Source organism: Channa argus, chromosome 1, assembly GCF_033026475.1.
Source record: "Channa argus isolate prfri chromosome 1, Channa argus male v1.0, whole genome shotgun sequence".
NCBI classification, from domain to species: domain Eukaryota; kingdom Metazoa; phylum Chordata; class Actinopteri; order Anabantiformes; family Channidae; genus Channa; species Channa argus.
The window spans coordinates 50073934-50091496 of record NC_090197.1 but is presented as its reverse complement, the minus strand read 5'-3'; the positions used below and the strand labels follow the sequence as shown (position 1 = coordinate 50091496).

Below are 17563 nucleotides of genomic sequence, written 5' to 3'. Positions count from 1 at the left end.
AAAGCTGCACACAGCACAAAGTGGAGGGAAACAACAAAGTTTGACTGTAAAGTAGAGCACACAAAACAAACGTGTTGACTACACCTGTAATAAGACGTTATTGCCATAATGCAGGCTAATAGTTAACACTGCAATGTATTCATTTGCTTTGTTCAACACAGGAGCAATTTTCTTTTCTGCTTTTTATTTTATTAATTGTTTCTGCATCATGCACTGTCCAGCTTCAATAGGTGTGTGTAATATGACAATATTTAGAGTTATGGAATTTGTAATTTAGTAGCTATACATGGAAATGAATTTATAGAATTTACAAATCACTAAGCAGGACCGCTTTATGGCAATACTGTCTTTAACTGATGTGTTAAAGTATTGACAGTATTTTTGTTCGTCATTTAATCACGAGTTAATCATAACTGAAAACATTTACAAATGCCATGGAGTACTTCCATAATATTACATCCATATTACCAAGCCCTATAGTTGAACATTGAATGTCTTCCTGACTGCAAATAGTAGACACAGTAATAATGTATAAAACATGTACTGTAAAGTTGTAGAATCATTTTCAGGGAAAATGTTTTGTGTCACGTAAAGCAAATGAAATCCTCTTCAATCCTGTGTGTGCTTACAATATCTGCTTCTTAATGGGCCCCTCACTCTAAGTCAGTCATTAAAAGCACTTTTGTGGAGTGTGATTATTTAAGCAGAAATGCTCTTTCTAGTGCTATTACTGCCAAACACAGCACTGACCACAGCAGCCATGTGCTTTCTTTACACAGGATAGAGATTTTTTTTAAGGTTTAATGTAACATTTTTTCCCCCTGATATTAACCAGCCGCGCGTGACACCAGGCTTGACTGAGGCGATCGATTCCCCAAGAATGTGTCATGGTTTTCAGACCGAGCCAGTGAGCTAGGATGAGAGGAGGAATCACGGACCAGCACTTCTACCACCGAGGGGGGTGTTTTAGATTAGAGGCTAGTGGCTTGCTGCAGGTGTCTCACCCCTGCTCCCTTCCTCACCCCATCACTCTCCTGTGCTCCTCCCTACTTCTGTACATGATACCTGGCATGGGGCATGGTGCTCCCACAGGAGGAGGGAATATATATATATGTACACATTTAGACGGGAGAAAGGTCAGTCAAGCTGAATGTGGCAGGCAAACAGGCAGCAGTGGTCTGGGGGCCTGGGGATGAATCACAGGAGAATTGGTGCATGGCAGTGAATGAATAACCCGCCATCACTCCCTAAACCCCATTATTTCCCTCCTTCTCCAGTGAGGCCAGAAATTCATGTCTGCGCATGCTGCTAGTTCATTAGGGGGAGGATGTCATTCCTCTTCTGGCTGTGGCAGGACAGGCCAAGCGGGCCCCAGAAGGACCAGGCCCTGTTTAATTCCAAATCAAGCACTCCACTGAGAGCCTTAATCTCTGCTTGTGTGATCAATACTATATCAGTGTAAATTAAAATGACAATTTTAAAGTAATTAAGCCTGTTAATGCTTGATTCAAATGTTATTATTTGCCTGAGGAGAAGCACAGAAAAGAAGAGTAGGTGGATGTGTACAATGCGTGTGTGTGTGTGTGTGTGTGCTGGGGAGGGGGTGAGGTCTTTTTTCCCTGAAGAGGTGGGTAAATCATGAGGCATGTCTACAGCGACAGGTAAAACGCTTTAACTGGCACAACCCCGATGTTGCTGCTGTAGCCACCGAAAGTAGGGCTTAACAAAGGCAGATTAACTCTCTACCCATGCCGGTCCACAGACCTCTCCACTTTCAGAAGAAGATAACCCAATTGCTGAAATCTGATTTGTACAACTAAACCCAATTATGGTTATATTAGATGAAAAGTGGCAGGGAGAGAATGCTTGCTGAGGGAGGCAGGAAAAATAGAGGGGGTTGGAAGGGGGGGACGAGGGTGTAGGGTGGGGGAAAAGAAACGTTACACAATAAAAATGCACTTAACTATAGAATGAAGCCCAGCAGTAATTGTGTGATTCGATTATTTTTGTCTCCCTCCTCACCCGACTTTTGAAAGGCTATTTAGAGTCATTGTAAAAGTGAAATAAATGGGGCCCAACGTTAACCTTGTCCTGCTGTGTGTGTGTGTGTGTGTGTGTGTGTGTGTGTGTCTGGGGTCCTGTCTCATGCGTAGTGTGTAAGTATGTAAGTGAAAAGCAAATTAAATGATCACATTGTTAGTTGGTATTATGACAGCCTTACAGCCAGCGACCCTCCACCCCTCTTAGACCAGATCACCAGTTGTACTGCTTAGGTGCCACATTTCCTGCCGTAACTGTAACTAAGATTGAACCTACCGTCATGAACTCTCTACTGTCTGTTTTAACATTTTCCCCATGAAATGGAAAACGAAACCGACAACAGTTACATTAACTACCGATGGTGACAAACAGTCCATCGTGTGACGCCCAGAGTCGGCCTAATGAAACAGCTAACACACTTTTCCTCCGTGGAAAATGTCCCAGTCTCACAGGTGTTGACAAAACAAAGGAAAGCGATTAGCACAGTTGTATAGGTCCATCATGGTTTGCGTTCACATGCACTTAAGTAACCAGGATACTGGAAATCCGCGTATACATGCAGCAGAGGAGTAATCTGCTGTCTTCTCCACCTCTGACTTATTTTGGAAGCCTGGCACAAAGATTTTAGTTTCTGATTTTTCTTTTCGTGTGTGTTCATGTCCGGCAAAGTGACAGCACGGGGGGGAAGGCAAAAAAAAAAAAAAAAAATGAGACACAGCTTATACACAACAGGAACCATCTGAATTTTAAAAATCAGCAGGGGAAATTGACTTATTTATATATCTACAAGGCACATTATTTCAGTAAATTTTCTGTGGCATCACCCAGTTAATGATTTCTCCTTTACTGTTACTTTCTGCAGCCTTTTGTTATACAAATGTGCAGTTGGAGAAGGATGATTAGAATCAGAATCAGAATCCCCTACCCGATATTTCAAAAACCAGCTTTTTCCGTTTCACATGATCATTAAGAAACCAGCTTTAGCCAACTTTAACCTGGTTACTTAAGTCCGTGAGAACGCAGGGATGGAGATGTCCATCAGACAGCTCCGACATGACAATTATTTTGTGATGCAGGTGTTGAAGCACCTCGGTGACAGAGTAAATCGCATAGAGCTGCAATTATTTGGCAGCCCTACAGCAAATGTCCGACAGTGGTGTGTGTGACCACTTCGGAGAAATTACAATAATAATAATCAGATTCACACAAATCTTATGTGCACCATTGTAATCTTCCACATCCAACCAGAATGTAGGTGCAAGTCTAGTACAGATTCAAAGAGAATTCAGAGGAGGGGACATTCTTTAGTGTCTTTTCTCTTTTGCAAGTGAAACCTAAGCCTGAGTGATGCAGCACCATGAATTAATAAACACATACCAATACTGAACAAGGACAGCCTGTGGGTATTTAATTAGCAAGGTAGAAGCTCCTGTGCATGCCTGATCATGCAGGGTAAAGGACACCCAGGGGCCTTTCAGAGGGCCGGTGACAAGCTTGGCATTGTGTTGGTTTGCATCCAAGCGCTTCGATCCATCATGCTGTCTGTTGACTAGTGGCTGCAGAGCAAGCCCTTATTAATTATCAACTCATTTGGAGCGGAAGGGGGTGTCAAGGGTGGAGTAGTAGGTGTTAGGTCTTCTTTAATCAATGGAAGCAATCGCTCGGCGAGAACTCTGCTGAGAGTGATTAAAGTCAATTTGGGATGTTTGAGTGGATGTTTCCTCTTGGGGCGGTTGACAACCTGAGATGGAGATACAGTGAAGATACAGGAGGCATCCCGGCCGATCTGCATTGCTGTATTTTATTGGCAAGCATTAGGCGCCGGTTTTCAGCCGAGGGAATTAAACACAAACAAGTAAAAACACTAAGAACCCTTCCACACACACCTCTACTCAGTAAATAAAATGTAAATGTCCACTAGGACTTTATACTGAAATCTCCTGGCTCTCTACAGACAGGCATGTACGTTTTCCCGCTCTCCTCAGAACAGTGCTTGTTGCTCTCGCCCACTGTTCTGGCACAAAACGCATTCAATGAATACATCGTTCAATTTTCATGAACCGTTCTCACTGAATCGGAACTGCCACCAAAACTTTTGTATTTGTTACGTATACAGAAGTGCATTTGCTTTTGAATTTAAATATAAATACTCAACATTATTTTTACAGTTGTTATCATTTATAGCAATGTCCAAGCTATAATGTAAATATCCAGCAGTACACTATTTAATTGTCGCTACTGCTTGATCCACATTAAGCAGTGTTAAAATGCTATTAATGATACTTTTTCTGCAATGTGCAACTGCTAGTGCTCAGTCATGTGCAGAGGAAATCTCTCATCTGCTCAACCCACTGTGCTTTACCCAGGGCTCCCCCTCCCCCGCTCTGCCCCATTCTGGCCACCACCTTACCTAATCTTTATTATCAAATTACAATAAAGCTCCAGACGTTACTAATCAAGCAGAATTAATTGAATTTCTCTCTGTTGGAAGGACAAGACTAATTTTTGGAAGAGAATATCTCTGTACAGCTGGCAGTGCTGTTTAATGAGTCAGACCCAACAGGAAGCAACAACAAAACCTCTCTATGTTAAGATAAAAATATTTCAACTAAAAATATATTTATACTCATATGCCACTTTATTAAGTACATTTGCTTTTACCAGGTTGCACCCATTTTGCCTTAAGGACTATCTTAATTTGTGGCATGGAATCAACAACCTCTTGGAAACATTCTTTAGTGATCTTGCTCCATATTGACATGACAACATGATGCAGTTGCTGCAGATTTGTTAAATGTACATCTATGATGGGAATCTCCCATCATTTTACCGCATCTTAAAGATGCTCTATTGGATTAAGAGTACATGAGTACAGTGAACTCATTGTCATGTTCACAAAACCAGTTTGAAATTACTTTACGATATCTTCATGACAGTAGCCCACAGAGATGGGCATACTGCTACCATAAAGGAAGGCACATGGTCAGCAACAATAGGTAGGCTGTGGCATTTAAACAATTTAAATAGGTACTGGGGGCCTAAAGTGTGCCCTGGCACCATTACATCATAATCATCATCAACCTGAATAATTGGTACAAGGAAGGATGGATCGATGCTTGAATGCTGTTTATGCTAAATTCTGAATGTTGCACCAGAAATTAAGACTCATAAGACCTGGCAGCATTTTCCAATTTTCTCTTGGTTAGCCTTTGCGAATTGTAGACTCAGTTTCCTGTTCTTAACTAACAGGAGTTACATCTGGTGTTGTCTTTTGCTGCTGTAGCCCATCTGCTTCAAGGTTTGATGTGTTGTGCTCTCAGAGATGATCTTCTGCATACCTCAGTTGTAACAAGCGGCTTTTCAAGTTACTCTTGCCCTACACCTCCCTGGATAATGCCATTTGAACTTCAGCAGAACTTAACAAATGCAAACACACACACACACACACACAGTGGAGCTGCCATGCCAGGCATTCATCTCACCCACCAAGAGCAACTTGGGATTCAGTGTGTTGCCCAAAAGGCAATTCAACAGACTGACAGGAGGAACAGGGATCAAACCGCTGGCCCCGGGTAACTGGGTGATGATCAACCACCCCTGATTCACTGTAGCTTTAAGTAAAGATGAGAATGCTTCCATCACGGGCAACAAATATCACTATAATTCACAATTTGGCCCAATATAGATATCACTGCAGTGTTTAAATATACATATGTGTGTCTATAGGATGCATGTACAGACTTTGAAAGAGTTAAGTGTCTTGGGTGGGTGGGGTGGGGGTCTTTTTCTCCTTGGAGAGTGGGACTGTGAGAGCTGTGAAGGCTCTCAATAGACAAGAGGATTATGGAAATCAAAGCGGAGAGATTAGCTAATGGGAATATAATGGCCACTGACCGCTTGGGTTAGCTAGCCCATGCAAATGAAGCTGCTACAGCCAGTGGTGGGGGAAGAATCAATATGGAAATTTGGACAAAGTGCTGGTTGGAAATTACCCAATAGACTATCAGTAATGCGGCACAGACATACATGCATGTAGACACGCAGGCTTAAACACACACACACACAAAAGAGTAGGGGCTGAAACAAGCAGACAGGACTGAGCTTTCAGCACGAGGACCCAGCTGAAGTAGGGAACTAGAGATATCACCAGCTCGAGCCCTGCACTCTTCCACTGATGTCAACAGGCAGCGTGTGACTCTCTGCCAGGCTCTCATCCCCAATGACACAGCACTCCAGATACTGGTCCAGGCCCACTCCCCATGCTCCATCAAATATCTATTTATCCCACCTTCGCCATCAAACAGAACAAACGTCCTTGTGGACAATCAATACTGCGGGAACCATGACGGCCAAATGTAATGACAGCATTTAGATGTACAGTATTTTATTTTCTTAGAAGACTCCGGACAATCTGACGTACGCTATTTAAGATGTGAAGATATTAACCTTCTATGGATGTATGAGCTTAAGTGGGTGTCGTAACATTCAATTGACTGGGACACATGACAGCTTTTATCATCAAACTAAATGGAACACCTCCCTCTTATATCAGAATACAAATTTTGAGCGTGTCAAAAATTGTTCAATACCAGGTGGGAGCGGCGGGACTCTGGCTCCCTTTGCCTGGCCTCTCCCCTCTCATTTCTATTCCTGCCCGCCCGGCGCAGCCATTTATCAGGAGCTGACCAGAGGACACATCCCGGTCGCACACAATTGCATGGATCAGGCAATAAAATTAACTTTATGGGAGTTTTTTTCCCACTTATTTGATGGCCCAGTGTCAGCTCATCAGTTACGCCAGAAGGGAAATAAAAACAAAAAACAAATTTCGAACTCAGATGTGCAAAAAAGTATGACTCGGGAGGGGTGGAGTGGGGGTTCCTGAATGGAGCTGAGCTAATGCCACATCAATCATCAATCCTCCACCCAATCAATCAGTGTTAGAGAGAACCTGAAAAGATGCTTGCGTGCTGATTTGTGTTTGCGAACAATAAGGCGCATCAAGAGCCTGGTCGGTTATGAAGACTACTCAGCAACAACATGGTACGATATCGTGCAGTTCAGCTCACCACCATTCCTGACTAGGGCGGGGTGGGACACGACTGAAAAAGGAAGGGTAAGAGGTGGGGAGGGGGGGGATAAAAATCCTTCAGAGGGTGTTTATTTGCTCTCAACACCTCCTAAGCGATCAATATTTTTAATTTGGGTCCGAGTTATTATTTTTCACATCACTGCGCCAGGGAGCAGAGTAAAGTGGCTCATATTTTAGCACTAAAAAGATCGATATGACAGGCTCACCTTCACTCTGCCCCCTCAGTGGCTGGGGCCACGCACATCATAATGGACGGTGGTGAGGTACACCCAGCCTGCCTCATGCTGGAATCACATCATTATCTGTGGCTGGAGACCCCACAAACACACACACACACACACACACACACACACCACCACAACATCTCAGCCTCCACAGGACAACACAACCTCCACCTCTAGCACAGCTGATTTACTTCCCCTGGCTACATCCCATCCAAACACACCTGCGCTGGTAAACACTTTATCAGAGCGCTGCTTATGAGGAGAAGCTTGGTGTGTGTGAGAGAGAGCAGACCCATGTACAGTGCACTGATGATCCAGGAGGGTGAAAGGCTCAGTTCCCCCAGACTTGCTCCCTTGTAATAAATGCATCAATTTCCCCACGTCTTTACACAATCCATTAATTATATCTACATTTTCGGTCAAAATAATTTCACACGGGGAATGCCCACTCTCTCTGTCTCATAACTCACATCTGATGGCAGATTCATTGATTGTCGCTCAACACATGTCCAGAGTGTGGGTGTGTTTTTCAAAACGTGCGCTTGCAAAGGTGTGTGTTTGACTTGTGTGTACACTTACGTCTGCCCTGAGTATGAGTGATGGCCATGCAGAGTTACGGCTTGGCAATATTACCAAGCTGACATATACTCCATTCAAGTGTCTTCACTCAGTGCCATACTTCTCACCATATTGAAATAAGAGTTCTTCTAGATTTACTTTGCAATATTTTAACCTGCTTATATGCCTGATGTGGTCTTTTTAGACACAGGGCTGAAAGAGGTGGAGAAGAGAGGAGGAAGGCTGCTCCTGCTAATTAACCTGTGTGTAAGACCAACACACTGGGTTCTGTCTTCTTTAGAACCCCACTTTATCTGTAAAGTTTATAATCTCTATATGCAACCAGGTTTGGATTCATCATAAAAAGATGGAACAGAGCAGTTATATAGGATGCAGTGCAAAAAAAAGGGTAATAAATATGTGCAACATGCATTCCTATGCAATATCATAAACACACTCATGCTGAGGCCCCTGTCAGCACAGAGGGACACTAAGTGTCCATAAATTCCTGGCCAAGCAGAGCGATACTGTTGATTACATTACAGCACGCTTCTTCGAGGAGAATTAAAGACTCACCTCTGTAGCCGATGGAAGCTGTGCCCCTGGCAGCTAGTGACAGAGCTGCTCTACTGAACAAAGATCAGGAGGGAGGGGAAGGCAAACATTAAGAATTTAGCTGATAAACCATTTGTTAATCAGTTGGCTGAAAGCCTTACAATGAAAAACTGAGGATGGGGTTTCTATGCCTTGGTCAATATGTGGTTGCGTTGGTGGTCAAACCAGGAACTTCTCTCTTTTCAGGAACAAACACTCAATAAAAACTCAGCGTCTTGTGCTTTGTAAACAGCCCTTGCTTCACCTGTATGGGCTTGTTCTATATTTAACAGATATTTTGCCAAGTAAAAAAAATCACAAGTGAATGCTTGCAAACAACAACCTGATCTGAGTCTGATCCATTCTCTCTTGATACACCAAAACAATGGAACTTCCCAATTGCCATCTGAGACCCACATTTATGTTAAGTTGAGCTCAGCTGTCATGAAGTCATACATTTCATACATTTCCGTCTTAAAAAGGTATTGTTCTTATGTAGCATGTTATTGGTCTATCTTATATGCCGGGGTGAATCAGACATTTTTATTGGGGTAGCCAGAATGGGGCAAAAGTCCTTAAATGGGTGGCCCACTAAAAACCTTTGTGAAAATCATAAATTGTATATTAAAATGCTAACAGTGTGTTTATAAAGTGTTTGTTTCGTGTAAGAAATCTCAAAAACATAACATAACATAATAATAAACAGAATAAAGATCAGTTGCAACTGCCACAAAATTGTAATGTGACAAAATCTATAAAATCACAAATGTAGATGATACAATTGTATCTATAATAATCATTTATTTCAGCTTCAGATTTGCTAAGGTCTCCTTGTGCTGAAAGTTTTACAGCAGGTATCTACCACCTTGTCACAGGTGGAAAGGGGTGGGATGTGGGATGGCCAATTGGATTTTGGGGGTGTTACCTCAGGCCACACCCCCTGGCCCCGCCTTTATTTACAGGGATTATTTTACTACAACATTCAAACTAAAACATGGGTGATTTATTTTGGCTTTTTGGACAAAAATTTTAATTTAACAGTAACACTTTTTATTAAAAAAAAAAAAAAGAATTACTCCAAAGGATTAACCTAAATCATCACTGGCGCACCCCCAAACAATTAGTTAAGTGGAGATCACTTGAGGACACTGAACGTGTTTGAAGGACTGAAGTATAAACACACCTGCATCTGGAAGGTGAGTATACTGGTTAGTTAGTACCCTGGCGAAAATCTGCACAATAAAGAAAAAAATCCCTCTAATCAACTCAACTTTTGGAAAGCAGAAGTAAGCGGTTGGATAAAATAACATTTTGTAGTCATTAAATGTCTTTTGGAGCGCAGTAAGTTCATCATTGGCAAATGGAAGAAATATGGCACATGCATAAATCTGCCTAGATCAGGCAAAACCTGAGTGACTGTGCATAAATAAGAGAGTAGTGAGGGAGGTCACTAAGACACCTTTGACTCCTCTGAAGGAGTTACAAGCTTTAGCAGCTTAGATGGGGGAAACTATACACACACACACACACACACACACACACACACACACACCAACAACAACCGCAGCCCAGGATCTTTATCAGTCATATCACCTAGACTGATGGCCAAAAAGCTCAATTTTGGACTCATCAGGCCTTAGAAACGTCCTTCACTTGAATTTAGAATCTCCTTATGCCTTCTGACAATTTGTAGCTGAGATTTAATGTCCTCTTTTCTCTTTATCAATGTACCGTAAAGGTCTGACAGCTGAATAACCCTGGCAACACGTTGCATTTGTACAGCATCTTCTTGTACATTTTTGTCTAAAAAGACAAATTAAATCCACCATGAGTCAATGTGGGTAAGAAAGGTGAAAACCTACAAGGGGGGGAATTCTTTTCTATTCCCAATGTATCAAACCCCATTTATTGAACAAAATCAAATCCCGATAGAGGTTTTCATTCTCCTTTTTACTTGAGTTTCTCCAGTCGTCTGTCTGCATCATCTCTACTGTACACAACATCCGTTCATTTCTTATTTACTAAACTAAGTATTATAAAGTTACCTTAGATGGCTTTTTACCCATTCAGACCTTTCTGATCTAACTTCAACATTGCTTCTTTGCTTCAACCAAATAGCTTAAAGATGTTTTACCTTTAATAGACACATTCATATTAGAATTGAGCAATCTGTCTTTAGAAGCTGGCTATGTACCAAAGGCCTATAAGTGCTGCTGTAATCAAACCTATACTTAAAAAAACCTTGTCTTGATCCAGGTTATTCAGCTAATTATAGACTAATATCCAATCTCCCGTTTATTGCTAAAATCCTTGAAAAAGTAGTTGCAAACTAATTATTTGACCACTTGTACAGAAATAACTTGTCGGAAGGTTTCTCGTCAGGCTTTAGAGTACATAACAGTACAGAAACATCACTGGTGAAAGCCAAAAAACAACCTTCTCATGGCTGTTGATGGAAAATCAACTATGATTAATCAAGTTTGATTAGATATTAATGCCTGTGTTTTCTCTAGTTATAATGGTAACTTGTACTCAGTGGACGCGTTAAGAGTTTTAACCAACGGTGCCTGATAAACACGTTTTGTCTTCAAGTATTTGCAAAAGTGCTCCAAGATTAGTTTTTTTTCATACACACACACACACACACGTATGTATATAAAAACAACAGACTATCCCAGAGCCAGTGCCACTCCATACTTACATGTTTTTATCAAGTGTTAGGGAAAAGGTTATCAGAATGAAGGTGTGGGAGCAGTAACCTGAGGGTGGAGAGTGTAATGCCCAGTAACAGAGAGATATAAAACTAATGTGCGAGCCATAAAGTTTAGAACTGCATTGAATGGAGATTTGAAACTCTGTTGATGTACTTGTCTCTTGCAAGAAAATAAAAACCTAGAAGACATCCTGAATGTTTAAGCTTTTTTATTGATTGCACTCAAGGTGTCTGTGACCAGATATCGTCATTTTTGCCATTCAGATAATGGACTTGTGTCTATACTCATCCTACTAGACACCACATGAATTTGGAATTAAAGGAACCGCACTGTCTTGGTTTGAATCATATCTGTCAGATTCCTATTTGTTCATGTTAATGATGAATGTTCTATATGCACAAATGTTAGTTATGGAGTTCCACAGGGCTCTGTGTTAAGACCAATACTTTTCATTCTGTATACGTCACCTCTAGGCAACAATATTAGGAAACATTCCATAACTTTCCACTGCTATGCAGATGATACCAATATTTAATTTCATTTTCTATATTTATCTGTGAAACCAGAAGATAATAACCAATTAGTCAAACTTCCAGCATCCCTTAAAGACATAAAGGCCTGGATGTCCTATAATTTCCTACTTTTAAAATTAAATGTATTTGGGCCTAAAAATATAAGAAATATGCTGTCAAACAAAATAGTTACTTTGGATCGAACAACTTTGGAGATATGCCACCTTGGAGCTGTGTGTTTTCCAGTGTGCAGCTACTGGTCCTACCAACCTGCCCAATGTTTTGTTGATGCTTTATTTTTTTCCCCACTACTTTCCACTTACCCCAACTGGTCAAGGCAGATAGATGGCTGCCCACCTGGTTCTGCTGGAGGTTTCTTCTGTTAAAATAGAGTTTTTCATCTCCACTGTTGCCTATAGCTTGCTCAAGGGGGAATTGTAGGGTTTCCTCTATTTACATGTATAGTCTTGACTTTATTATGTAAATTGTCTTGAGATGACTGTTGTGAATTTGCGCTTTATAAATAAAGTTTAATCAAATTCACTTTCATCCCCTTTTATGCCACCTAGTCTTCCTCTAGTGATCTGATAATCTTAGAGGAATGTTTTTATAAAGTGCAACCTATTTCACATTTACTTCAAATAATGTAAAATAATGTGCTCACACCAGCCCCAATACCATTTGCAGTGTGCGTGAACTAAAATAAGCTATTGTCCAAGATCAGAATCCAAGATAAACTCAAAAATTGTAAACACGCACAACACCTTTGACCGTTTAGAGCATGGTTAAGTGGCCTACCTAATGGATGAATGGATGGATGGTGGTTTCCATTAATGATACAGACAAAAGTGTTTGCATACTGTGGCACTTTGTCCAAGGGCAAAAACTCTTACGAGTACTGTACATTTACACACATACACATGCATGAACACACAGGCACAGGGTAAAAGGGGACAACAATGTCCTGTCAAGCGTCAGAGCCTGATTTATCCTCTACTGCTGCTCTCACTCCTGTCCTGCAGACCACAGACATGAGGGATGCCTTTAATTTCCCATTAAAATGCCCTGGAACAACTAAGGGCTGACGAGGCGGTGTGTGCCTCCGTGAGTCACTGTGCATGTGGATAGCTTGATTAGACCGTCTGACAGTGGCGCGCGTGCGTGCGTGCGTTTGTGCAGGTTTAGGTTTTGTTTTGCGTTAAGCTGCACAGCACCACAGAGAGGAAGCAGTAACATTAGCGCACATCAGTTCAGAGGACATGGGCTGCAGCTTCAGGGCCAGGCCCACGATAAATATTAATGGCGAAAAACAAGTGGATTGGGAGTTGAGTTATCGGGGCGGGCCTTCCTAATTGACATTTTACCTGCTGTATACCTTAACAGGGCTGTAAAACACCAGGCCCAGGCTCGGCCATAGGGGGTACGTGTCAGTCAAGCTTCTCCCCACATCACTGATACCTTCCACTGGGAGGAGAAAAAAAAAGCTCCAGCTCACACACATACTTGTCATGGTTCAGATTTAGTATTGAGGTGCTTCATATAGCATTTAAACATCATGAAATTTCCAAAAAAAACAAACAAGGCTACAGCTTTCTCTCGCCACTACATTGCCTTTCATATTATCTCTAAGCAGGTTGGATTTAAGGGCAACACACACGTATTCCATTAACAGGTTTACCTTTCTGACTATATGACAACTCACTTCAGACTTTCAAAACTTTAAAAAGGATTTGGTTTATCCATTTAAAATACACATTAAAAGTCCATTAATTCACTATTTTTTGATATGGGGTTATATGTTTATTACATTCTTATTAAGTTTTTTTTCTGCATAACACACACAAACACAATTTCCCACAAACCAATCGCATTTAATTCAACAAACCACAACTCAAAGACACAAAATTTAAATCACATAGGACAAATTTTTTTAAAAAAAATCAAAAAGAATGTCATGAACCTTAAGTTTTCTGGGATTTGTGATTAGCTACTGATTAAACTTGTGTTGTTTTGCAAAACAGGGTCTCTCAGATTCCTCTCCTTCACATTCCTCACACACACACACACACTCATATACCCTCTCACTGGAGGCATGTAAACAATCTGACTACTTTAGCGTAAACTCAGTGCATCACTACAGCTATGGTCTATTTTCAATGAAACTTCACACACATAACTGCCTATAAAAACCCTATAAAACACACACTTATCCAAAGTAGAAGCTTTGAAGAAAGAAGAGTGTTCCCACTATCCAATAATTGACAGACGGGGCAGACAACAAACAATTATCCCCGGAGCATGGGGGGGTGGGATCGAATATTGAGAAAACAAATATGGGTGATTTCATCAAAGCTAAATGGCAAGCCCTGTGTGAGAAAGACTGGAGAGTCTATACATATTTACTGTTGCCAGGATTTCAATATCAACATCATAGAAAGCACATCAGGTGTTTTTCCACTGACTGATTCACAAAGAGATGCACAAACTGCCATGTCTATTTGATGAAAATGAAAATACAACAAAAAGGTTAATCTATAGGCAAACACCATTAAATAAACAGCTCATAATGCTGGGATATTATCCACGCTTATTTGAAATGGCAGATAATTATATTTTCCAAAGGCCAATGTTTGTAATATTTTTTTAAAAAGAGCAAATGTGACTCAGTGGGTGCTGTGATTTATGAGCATTTGTGTCGGTGCAGTGCAGCGTGGTGATAATACAAAGAGAACTAATACAGCCAAAACTCAAAGTGGGACCACATGAATGTTATTCTGTGGTCTTTTTCTCTACATAATGTCTTAGTAATGTAAAAATGCCTGACATACTGTACCCACAGTCTGTCAGTGAGGTATCAGCCATAACCCTGCATTTGCAAACTAACATTTACACCAAAGGATGGAGAGAAATTGACTCAAATCTGCAGCTACTAGTGTCAGATTTGAGTATTTGGCTCCACCAAGAGGCCAAAACCTATATAGCTGTTAAGCTGTGGAACAAATAAGTGAAAGACATCAAAGTTGCTATTAAATCTGCATATATCATTTATATAGATAGATAGTAATATTTGTTATTGATGTGTACAGGAATAGGAATTTAATAAATGAGAGCAATAATATATTAATATGCATCTTTCAGAGGAAATTGCATTATACTATTCCATTAGATACCGCAAGTCTTCAAAACTGGACAAAAAATTAATTACAAAGTTTTTTAATTTCTCTTATTTAGGGCCAATACAATTTGAGGCCGTGTATCCATTGCTTCAGCTGTATTAAAACTTACTTTCATTAGGGTAATTCATGCTAGTGACCAATAAAGAAGCCGTCCCAAAACATTAACGTGAGCCAAAGGTTAAAAAACTAAGTCTCTATCTTAAGACTTGGCACCAAATAATTTTCAAATATCTACTGCCATCCTGTGGTCATTTGCTGTTACTAACAGTTGAGTGTGTCCAGATTTCATTCTTGAGTTGACTGCAGTTTCTCCAAGCAATGCATCTGGACGTACACGCCAATAAGTTTTTCTTTGCAGCCAGCAAGAAATGCTGGTTAGCTTGAAGAGGTTTGCAAGTCCTAGTATTAAGTATATCTATGATATGATTCATGGTGCTGTTACTACTACTGCTAGTTTCAGTCTAAGATAAGGAAACACATTCATTTTGCATAAATGTAAGGATTCATCTCAATCAATAACTCAGAACTGGGAAAAATTGGACTGAATCAGGCAACTGTTGAGCCAGTGATTGACCCTGAAATCAACACTAACATTTTTTAGCGTTTAGTAGCAATGTTGCCATATAATATGAATGCACATATGAAGCAACACTTACTGTGAAGTGCTCCTGGGATCTGTAGTTCTCGTCGAGGTAGATTCGGGCTCTGCTATAATCCCTCATGGGATCACTGGACAACAGCTCTCTGACAGACAGAACACACACACACACACACACACACGGAAAAAAATGCAGGCGTTGGTCATGTTGAACCACAACTGAAATGCATATCAACAACATAGTTATTAATATGTTTACAGATCTGGCAAAAAGAAGAAACATATATTTGTTGTGCTACAGGACATTTTTGATCCAACCAGTAGGGGGGGTAATCAGTTCATTTTCAAAACCGGGTAGTCCCGCTTGTCCACAAACTATCAAAAGGGTGTTTCCTTATCAGAGAAGCTACTCAGCACTGTGCACTATAAACAATAACCTGAAAAAAGAAAAACATGAGCCCAATACTTACTTGACAAAACTATCCACATGTGACATTGACTCCTCATAATTCTTCCCACCCACCTCTTGACAGTGTACTGCCAAGAAGCGAGGCCTATGTGACCGTACTGTCTGCAACAGAAGGGAGAAAAAAAAAAACAAGTCAAAACGGAAGGAAAAGGACAAAGAGTTCCAATGCTATTTATTTAATAAAGTACATACCTAACAGCTGTACATATTAAAGCACTGTTGCTTATCATCAACCAAAATTGAATTATTCAGCCAAGCACAAACCCTATTGAAGTGTAGAGCCTGAGCCTCTAAAACTCTAGCCTCAACTCCGTCACATGCTACCATTTCTACACCATACAAAGAGCCTCACTAATGTAGGTACAAGTTAGTGAACTTAGTGAGCCTGCAGCTCTGCATGTACGTACAGTATGGTGTAACAGATGCTCACATGTCACCAGTCATGCGCACACATCATTCACTACAACCATTAACAACTCCCCTGCTCCAGACATAAGTCAGCATGGCTTATTAGAATAAGTGCAAGAATGTGAGAGAAGAGTTCCAGGAAATTTAATATGCATGCAATTTTGGGTAAATAATGCAAAGCGTTAACTAGACTAACATGACCTCATGTTGCTTTTCTTTATCTTTTACACATGGCGTGGTTTTTGTGAACACCCTGTCAGGAGTGTTAAGAGTAGCTGACCTCTAATGGAAAATCAATAGCACAGAGTGATTTACAGCAGTCACAAGCACTCAGGGTCAAGCCTATGGACGGTACGAAAAGACTGTGCATCAATGTCATCGAGTAGTGTGGGGGTTATGAAAGAGATACAAATAGTCCCTGGACCTGAACAGGGCCCTGCTTCTTCAGCAGCACCCAACCTCACCGCTGCATTATGCTCAGTGCAAGCCCAGTCAAAGAAAAGTAATGTGCGGCAATAACGCTATGGATTTTCCATCAACCTATGGCTTGTCACTTAGCTTGATGACCCAAGAGTGGGGATCTACAGCAGTTCAAACCTGGTAAGATTAGTGGACCTATCAACTCACACAAGAAAAAGGTCACGCCCTCAAGGAGCTTTTAACTAATGTCAGACTCAGTGCTTGTGCTAATCGACTGCATTCTATTTATCTTTCCAGGCTGAAAGATTCAGGCAAACAGACAGTATCCAAGTGGTAATTTCATTACTAGAATCACTGGTGCTATCGTGAACCAGTGGAGTTAACCAATAACTGCCAAGACATTCTTTTGGCATATGAATCTGAAATTATTTTAAAATTAAAATATCAATTACATTGAATTACTGAATCTAAAATATTAACAAGTCAACTACAATATCTACAAAGCAAGATTTTGTAATGGGCAGTGGTCTCTCTAAGTCGCCTCTTATGAATATCAGTAGCCTCTCAGACAGTGACAGCTCTTGTGGTGGCAGTAGTGAGAAAAGCCTGTGTGGACACGCTGACATGACTAACACAGTGCTGCCATATGCAACAATTGCTCAGCCTCACAAAGATGTCAGACATTGTGTTTGATATGGGCGTTAATTAAAATCCACAGAGATTCCCATTTGTCTAAATCACACCTATGTCACACTGTA

General features: G+C 40.8%; 1 protein-coding gene across 5 annotated transcripts in view; it reads right to left on the bottom strand.

Annotated features, from left to right (window-relative positions):
• inpp5a (inositol polyphosphate-5-phosphatase A) overlaps positions 1–17563 on the bottom strand; it is a 135192-nt gene that overhangs the window by 71143 nt on the left and 46486 nt on the right. For all 5 annotated transcript variants that reach the window (XM_067474065.1, XM_067474037.1, XM_067474074.1 and 2 more), the window contains exons 3-4: positions 15979–16079; positions 15567–15654 (exon numbers count right to left, since the gene is read on the bottom strand). In XM_067474065.1, the coding sequence (XP_067330166.1) occupies positions 15567–15654; positions 15979–16079 (189 nt within the window). The remainder of the gene's footprint in view (positions 1–15566; positions 15655–15978; positions 16080–17563) is intronic.